Below are 8,933 nucleotides of genomic sequence, written 5' to 3'. Positions count from 1 at the left end.
TTTCTTGCAGGATTTCATGGAATAGATTATCAATGACCTTATGGGTCTGTTCACCTTCTGGAATGCCAATTATCCGGATGTTTGGACTTTTGATGGTATCTAGTACTTCTCGTATATTATTCTCAAACTTTTGGGCCATTTTCTCAGTCTTCGTGGTGAATTCTTCCAGGCCAGTCATTTTCTCTTCTATATCTGAGATTCTATTTTCTGAATGATCTAGTCTGCTTTAATACTTTCAAGGGAGATTTTGACTTCCTGTATTATATACTTCATCTCTAACAGCTCTGTTTGAGTCTTTTGTAAAGTGTGTAATTCCTCTCTTAGATCTTGCAAGAATTTCCTCATCTCCTGGAACTCGTCAACTTCTTTCTCCTTTCTCTTTAGCAGTTCATTATCTCTCTTCTCTTCCATCTCTGTTAGCTTTGTCATTATGAATGTTCTAAATTCTTTATCAGACATTTCCATGATTTTCACCGAACTGCTTGTGGATGAAGAAGAGTTACTCTTTTCCCTTGGAGGAGAGGTATTTTCTCGTTTTCCCATATTTCTCATTATCTGGCGGTGATTTCTTGTCATCTGATGGATGGTGTGTTTCTTTCAAATTCCTGAAGTTCAGCCTGGTTAAAGACTGTTCCTCTCCTGTCACGTTCTGGTCTCCTTATAATTCTTTTTGTTTTGTTTTGTCTAGTTGCTGGAGAGTATGTACACTTAGCAGAGAGGGAAAGGGAGAGCGAAAGGAAGAAAGCACTCCTCAATAGGGTTTGGTCATTCCATAATCCCTTCTTCTCCGTTCTCCACCCTGATGAAATTTTGAGCACTCATGCACAAATGTATGTTTTTCAAGCCGTAGGGCTGGGACTAGAGCTAGAGTTGGCCATGTGGGAGCCAGCTCCCTTAACCACTAGGTCATACGGCCAGCCCAAGATATAATTCTTGAAGCTGTAGTAAGTCAATTTTGTTTTTAATTTAATCTGAAAGTCTTTGTCTTTTTAAATGAAATTTTTATCTGTTTACTTAAGGGTTATTTTCATACTAGGTATTCGTGCTACCTTCTTTCATGTTTTCTGTGTGTCTGTCTATATATTTGTTGTCATTGATGCTTTTACCTGTGTCTTATTCTCTCTCATGCAGTTAGGCTTTTTTTTTTTTCCTGTTCGGTAACTTGTAAAGTAGAGACCCTGTTTTTAAATTTTACTAATTGCTTAAAGATTCTCGAGAAATGTCTTTAATTTGGGAACCAGTAGTTAGCGTAATGGCTATGTCACTAGACTCCCACGTAGTTGACCACGGTTTGTGTCCCGGACCCGGTGGCTTAAAACTCACGCCGGGCGCGTGTGCGTGCGTGCCCAAGATCCTGAGAGGAGAATGGAGGAGAAGGGATTGCGGCATGACCATCTCCCCTGGGGGGTGATTTCTCGCTTTCTGTCTCTATGTCTCTCTCTGTCTGTCTGGTGAGCGCACACGCCCTATAAGCGAAAACCTCTCCGAAAAAAAAGAAGAAAGAAAGAAAGAAAAAAAGTCTTTAATATATGAACTTATATGCTTTTTTAAAAACCAGGATCTCGGTGAATGTACAGATGATGCATACATGGATCCTCAGCTAGTAATTGCCTCCTTCAAGCAGAGCTGTGACATTTATCCAGGTGAGGAGTAACACACGGGGGCACCCCAAGAGGGGAACAGTGGTCCCAGATAACTGGGTGGACCTTTTCATATAAATAATGCTTGGTTCCGATGACGTACCACAAACTCTAGATAACCTCCGGGTCTCGCTTCAAACACTGCACCTGTTCCTCGCCCAGCTTTCCTGTGGTAGATACTGCTAAGATTGCTTTGAAAAGGACCAGAATGGGATACAATGGCGAAGGGAACATTTATGTCTCTGGGGAAAGCTGGCCTTGGGGTACAATTCTAGCTGGTCTTCTTATATACAAGTTGTTCTTAAGTCAGGTGTTGTATGCTAGAGGGTCCTGTAGCTCCTTTAATTTTGAACCAATTAGAATAAAGCTCATTTAGTATGGCATATCACAGCAGGGTAAATGTTATGGACAATTTGATATGTATCTCAAATTAAAAAAATAGAACCATAGAAAAGAAGTTTTTGTGTGGTTTGGTGTTTTTCCTTTATGCTATGAGTATGGAGGGAGAAGGGGTGATACCAGAGTTTGGGGTCAAGTTAGCATTTCTCATATGAGAGTTGACTTTTCCCATACTTGGAAAACAGTTATGTATGTTCCATGATGAGAAGCATCACTGACACAGGCCTTAAAACTCGCCCCTTATAAAACTTTCCCATTAGAGTCATTCCTTTAAATCAAATTTAACGGAATTAAATTTTCCGTTTCCTTCAAATATTCAAAAAGTAGGGGAAGCGTGGCATTACTGGGGTTGCTAGTACCTTCTGATTGAATGTCCCCCTGTCCACACTGGGATCTAAGAGAAACTGGGCAGGCCATGCGGGTCAGGTAGGCTGTCTCAGTCGTAGATGTCTGGGCCTGTGCTACCATGTGACCCTGGGGAACGCGACGCCGGGCGTTGTAGGGTAGGTGGAGGCTAGGCTGCTTCTTCAGTGCACACACTACTTAAAATTCATTTCTTTCAGAGGAGGATTTTGTGAAACCTTCCAAGATTTGCCCTGGCTGCCCCATGGATATTCCCACCAACAGCCCAGAGCTGAAGGAAGCTCTGACTCATTCTATCTTAAAGCTTAACGCAGAGAATAACGAAACTTTCCATTTCAAGATTGACACCGTGAAAAGAGCCACATCACAGGTCTGTAAATTATGTGACAAAAACAGTGAAACTATAGTTTATGTGAAATTTGCTTACTAATTTCGCAACTGCTCTTAGTTCTAAATTGGGAAATAGTATATCTGATAACGGGATTTGGTGGAATACCAAGTCCCAATCTTGCTGCATGCTTGCTGTGTGATCTTGGACAAGTCTCTTAGAACTTTATCTTATCTCTTTCTGTGAAGAACTGGGGTGAGGATGGAAACAAGATTGGCAAATCACTTTTCAAATCTAAAATGGTATATAAATGCTTGCAACTATTATACAATTCTTAAAATGCAGGGCAAGGAAAAGCAAGACTTATTCCAGATCTTTCTAGATTCTTATCCTATAATATCACTTAGAGCCTTGGGCTCAGCCTCATTAGTCAACCCATCATTGCCCAGACTCTCTGCATGCTTTCCTCCTTCCATATCGTTTCTCCTGTGGTTCCCTCTGTCTGGGATGCCCTTCCCTCTTATAGATGTACCTTCTGGGGGTTCATCTCTATTTTCCTACCCTACAAATACAGGGCAAGGACTCAGGAGGCCCAGCTTCACCACATCTGCCACACATGTGCTCGGTGACCTGGACAGTCACTTAAACTTTCTCAGTCTTTGTGATTCCCTCTATAACATGACTGACTGGATTAAATGAGTTCAAATCCCTACAAATTCCAACAGTCTATGACCAAAGTGTTTATGGATGGATTCTTATTCTGGAGACTTAAACCTGGGTTCCCAGGCCAGCCAGTGTCATGGTGATTAAGACAGCTGAATCCCACATGGCTGGCTGCATGGTTCAAGTCCCAGAGCCAGCAGCTTGAGAAACAGGCCAGGCATGTATGCTTACCTACCCCAAATCCAAGAGAATGAAGAAGGGATTGTGGCATGGCCACGCCTCCTGGAAGGTGCTTTCTCACTTTCCCCCCCTCTCTATTTCTCTTTCTGGCAAGCACATGCCCTCGTATAGTAAAAATGTTTTTTAAAAAAAAAAAAGGGAAAAGAAAAAGAAACGGATTTTCCCGAATATAAGCTGAAGAAAAGTAAGAACAATAGAGCAAAACTAGTATAGGAAGCAAAATGATCTTCATAATCTAGCAAAAAAATCTCACTAAAATGTTCATGCTATTGGCTCAGTGATTGAGTTTCCAGGAATCTAAAATAAGAGCCTATCATTTATACATGAATGATATTCACTGCAGCCTAATTACAAGAGCGAAAATGGTAAACTGTGAAATAATCAATAAAATGGGAATGATCAGATAATGCTTAGCATATCCTTGTCATATGTGTTAAGCAGCAATTTAAAAGTATTTTTGTGAGAAGTGCTGGAGGTTGGAAATGTATTATATTATTCAATGGAAAGAAAGAGGGGCCATAAAATTGAATACAAATTGTGTTCTTTGGGACCAGCAGGTGGCATGGTGGTTAAGGCACTGGACACTCCCACATGGCTGACCACGGTTTGAGTCCTGGACCTGGTGGCTTGCTTTCTCACTTTCCTCTCTCTGTGTGTCTCTCTCTGGTCAAATTAAAATGAATGAATGAATAAATAAATAAATAAATAAATCTTTAAAAAAATGTGTTCTTTTTTTTTTAAAGGTTTATGCCATAGGACATGTGTGCTCACCAGAGAGAGGGAAAGTGAGAATTCACTCCCCAGGGGGATGGCCACACTGCGATTCCTTCTCCATTCTCCTCCTGGGGTCTTGGGCATGCTTGCACACACGTGCCTGAGGTGCTTTTCAAGCCGCCAGGTTCAAGACTTGAACCGCGGTTGGCCATGCTATCTGCTGGCCCCATAAATTATGTTCTTAAGCATTCAAAAGCACGGAGAGTGGCCGGATAGCGGCACAGAGGTAAAGCGGACGATAGCGGGCACGTGCGCCTGTGGTCTGGGGCTGGCTGACGGCTGGGGATGGATCACCGCATCGGGACCCTCGGGTGTTCTCTTCCTCTGAAGAAATAAAGAGAGAAACTTTAAAAATATACATATAAAAAAGCAATACTGGGGACCAGCAGTTAGCATAGTGGCTATGTCACTGGACACCCACGTAGTCGACTGCGGTTCGCGTCCCAGACCTGGTGGCTTAAAACTCACACCGGGCACATGTGCGTGCGTGCCCAAGATCCCAAGAGGAGAATGGAGGAGAAGGGATTGCGGCGTGGCCATCCCCCCTGGGAGGTGATTTCTCGCTTTCTGTCTCTCTGTCTCTCTGTCTGTCTGGCGAGTGCACGCGCCCTATCGCAAAAACCTCTAAAAAAAAAAAAAAAAAAAGCAATACTGGAAGACAACATCTCAGACCATTCCCTGTGGTTTCAGGTGATGGCACAGTGGGCTATTGATTTTCACCGTTCTCATTTCCTATCTTAGTTATAGAATGAAAAATAGAAACGTATTAAAATAAATCAAAACTGACACGTGGGTCTCTCTATTATGTGGGCACTTACTCCTGTGTGAGGCCACCGCCCTCCCTGCCTGCTTTCGCTGCCACGTGACCCATACGCGGCTTCTCTGGAGGGAGTACCAATCCCCACGCCCTGGTTTGGGTCGACTTGAATGCTCCCTTCACGTTTGTGCTCCCCTGTAAACTTCCCGCATTTTAACGACATAAGAATAACCCACTCTGTGCTGCATGTCTGAAGTTTGCCCTGGGAGAGGACAGTCCCTCCACATGTGATTATCTGTCCTCTTAGGAACTGCAGTTCTTCCTGTGAATTAGCTGGTCATCGTTCCAGTGTGTGTGTGTGTGTGTGTGTGTGTGTGTGTGTGTGTTAAGGACGCCAGGGAGAGGCCAAGAAGTAATGCTGTGGGTCAACAAAAGCCAGCCTTCCTTTGGAGAGTTGCCAAGTCAGTCTGAATATTGATAGAGTTCCAAACTTAAAAAAAACTGAATTTTGGGGCCAGCAGGTGGCGTGGTGGTTAAGGTGCTGGACTCCCACATGGCTGACTGCAGTTTGAGTCTCAGAGCTAGAGGCTTGCTTTCTCTTCCCCTTTCTCTCTGTCTCTCTCTGGTCAAATTAAATAATAATAACAACAAATTAAGATAAATACATACATCTTTAAAAATATGAGTTTTTACTGATATTTGCAGTTAAAGAGAACAACCTAGCTGCTTAGACACTCAAGGTCACTCCAGGCCGCCTTGGTGGAAATCAACCACATGCTGGCTAAAAACCAATCTCCAAATGACCGATTTGTCAAGTGGCTAAAGATTGATGGTTTTTTGTTTGATTGGTTTTTTTGTTTTTTAATTTTAGAATTTTTGCCATATGCATGTACCCTTGCCAAAGAGAAAGTGATTCCTCACTTTCCTCTCTCTGTCTCTGTCTCTGTCTCTCTCTCTGGTGAGCACACACATCCACACCACAATCCCTTCTCCATTCTCCTCTTGAGGTTTTGGGTACACATGCACTCTCACTCCATGTAATTTTCTTTCTTTCTTTTTTTTGGGAGAGGTTTTTGCTATAGAGTGCATGCTCTCACCAGAAAGACAGAGAGAAACAGAGACAGAAAGCAAGAAATACTCCCCAGGGGGGATGACCACGCCACAATCCCTTCTCCTCCATTCTCCTCTGGAGGTCTTAGGCACACACACACACACATGTGCCCAGCGTGAGTTTAAGCCACCAGGTCCAGGACTCAAACCGCGGTCGAGTACATAGGAGTCCAGCGACATAGCCATTATGCCAACTGCTAGTCCCTATTTTCTTTCTCTTTTTAAAGAATTATTTTTATTTAACTTCTTTCTTTCTTTCTTTGTTTAATCTGACCAGACAAGGACAGAGAGAGAGAGGAAGTGAGACTGCAAGCCCCCACAGTCGGCCATCTGGGGGTCCAGCACCACAACAGCTGGCAGCACCGTGTGGTGTAACTGCCAAGCCCTTGGTGCTGGGACTCGAACCGCGCTCAGCCATGTGGGAGTTGAACACCTTACCCACCACACCCACCTAAGATCTGCAGTTTCAATCTTTCCCTGACTTTGCATGCTTTGTCCTGCTCGGGTGCATGCGGTCCCTGCCTGCAGTGATGGAGGCTGCTGCTCCCCACTCCCCGCCAACACCAAGTGTTACCAGTTTCTCATCTTTACCAACACGACTAAACACGATGCTTTTTAATGTGCCTGTCTTTAGTTATGCAGTTTTTTCAGGCTTAAGGAGTATTTTTAATTTTCTGAAATGCCTGTTTATGTCCGTAAAGCTATATGACTTATTACACAAGTATGTTTTAAGCTCTGACTTTGTACGAATTCATCTTCCAGGTAGTGGCTGGAACGAAGTATTCTATTGAGTTCACGGCCAAGGAAACCACGTGTTCCAAGGAAAGCCATAAGGAGCTGACTGCCAGCTGCGAGGCCAAAGACTCTGGCGTAAGTAGTGATACAATGATTGTTCCACTGGAAACCTACCTGATGTTTCGAGAATCATGTGTTTAAACATTTCATGTGTAATCCTAGTTTCTCTTTGGCTTTTGTTTCCATGGATAGAAAATGCTAAATTGCAGTGCTGACGTTTTTGTGGTGCCTTGGGAGAAAAAAATTTACCCTACCGTCAACTGTCGAGAGCTTGGAATGGTATGATTTCCATTGCTTTAGGCCTGGGGTCAGTTCTGCTCATTCTGAAAAGTCATATTTGGGGACTGAAAATGGACCATTACTAAAATGAATTGGGGGAGTATCTTTTAGAAATGGGGGGTGGGTTGGGATCTCACATTTCCGGGCTCATCTCTCTCTCTTTTAACTAGAAAGAAGAGAAACAATGCTCTTGGTCTCTTCTCACACACTGTCACGTCCGTAAATATTCTAGAGGCTCTTTCATAGTGAAGTGCAGTCCCTGCTGGGGGGAGCTAGCGTGGGCCACACACCTTAAAGGCACAAAGGGAGATGTGGCACCCCACTGCACTCTGCTTTCTTCCGAGGATGAGAGATGCAGGCTCTCAGGCCCCCTCGCCAGCTACTGACCCAGAATCTGAATTTAACAAGATCTCCAAGGGATTCATACACATAATTTAAGAATGAGAAGCATTAGGTATATCTTTTTTTTTTAAGTCTTAAAAAAACAAACAAACAAACAAACAAAAAAACCTGAAAGGTAAGTAACACCTTCCCCATTGTCAGGGATAAGACTAAAACTTAGAAATCATATCATAATAACGAAGAACATCACCACACACTTCCTCTGCCCCAGGCCCTGTGCTGAGGGATCACGTGCTTTTTCCCCTTAGTCCTCCTTACAACCCTATGAGGTTAAGTGCTATTAGTACTCCTCTTTTGCAGAAGAGACAAGTGAAGCTAGAAATGCCCAGATTCGAATGTATTAGAGGTCCTATCAGATCCCGTACCTTTCCCCGGGATGCTGATGACAAGGAGGGTCTTTCCCTTCAACATCCATGTTCTTTGTACCACGGGCCAGTGCCTGGAACCGTCACGTTCTCAGATAGCGAAGGCGTAAAGAAAAATAATCCGCAGAGCCAGACCTGCAGTGCAATGCCTCTTCTCCAGCTTTTCTCATTTGGGTTTTAGACATGTGGACATCTGTGTAAAGTCTGACACAAACGTAGTACAAAGGCTGTGTCAAGCCCTGAACATGTTCTAGTGAGTCTCAGCCCAACGACGTGATCCGGGTTATTGCTCTCCTATATATTCAGGCCATAGAGCGACTCAGCGGCTTTCAGGATAGAAGCAACAATAGTGGCCATTCCAATAGCAGGCGCCCATAAATAAGGTGCCATGGACTGAGATAAGCATAGGCTTGGAAGATACCCCAGAGATTTTAGAATTCAACAATCCAGTTTTCCCAGATGAAGAAAAGAATTCTCCAGCTTATTTGAGTATTATTAGGAGCAATAATCAATATCCATAAAGGTTAAGACCAATTGCAAGAGAAAAAAATTATTACTTTTCCCTTGCGGAACATTAATATAGTGTTTAAAATCTGGCAAAGACTCGTCCCATTGTAAGTCAAGGTAGCATTACCAGACATTGGTCTCCTCTTTCTTCATTGATAGTGTGGTTTTCACAGTAATGCCTTCGTCTTAATATTTCCTGTTTAGACCTCATTGATGAAAAGACCTCCAGGTTTTTCACCTTTCCGATCAGTACAAAAGGACGAAAGAAGCAAAGGAACAACTGTAAGTTCACCCCGTACTTCCATGGCGCC

General features: G+C 43.3%; 1 protein-coding gene across 3 annotated transcripts in view; it reads left to right on the top strand.

Moving 5' to 3' along the window:
- The window catches only part of KNG1 (kininogen 1), a 39,754-nt gene that overhangs the window by 28,409 nt on the left and 2,412 nt on the right, over positions 1-8,933 (top strand). The window contains exons 6-10 of one of the 3 annotated variants that reach the window (XM_006171460.3): positions 1,559-1,643; positions 2,603-2,772; positions 7,037-7,144; positions 7,262-7,348; positions 8,827-8,904. In XM_006171460.3, the coding sequence (XP_006171522.1) occupies positions 1,559-1,643; positions 2,603-2,772; positions 7,037-7,144; positions 7,262-7,348; positions 8,827-8,904 (528 nt within the window). Of the gene's footprint in view, positions 1-1,558; positions 1,644-2,602; positions 2,773-7,036; positions 7,145-7,261; positions 7,349-8,826 lie in introns of all 3 variants that reach the window. The other 2 variants (XM_006171462.3, XM_006171461.3) reach the window with 2 other exon arrangements.

Source organism: Tupaia chinensis, unplaced genomic scaffold (assembly GCF_000334495.1).
Source record: "Tupaia chinensis unplaced genomic scaffold, TupChi_1.0 Scaffold149658_1, whole genome shotgun sequence".
Classification (NCBI taxonomy): domain Eukaryota; kingdom Metazoa; phylum Chordata; class Mammalia; order Scandentia; family Tupaiidae; genus Tupaia; species Tupaia belangeri.
Note: the sequence above shows the minus strand (reverse complement) of the source record. Positions and strands in the feature narration are given on the sequence as shown.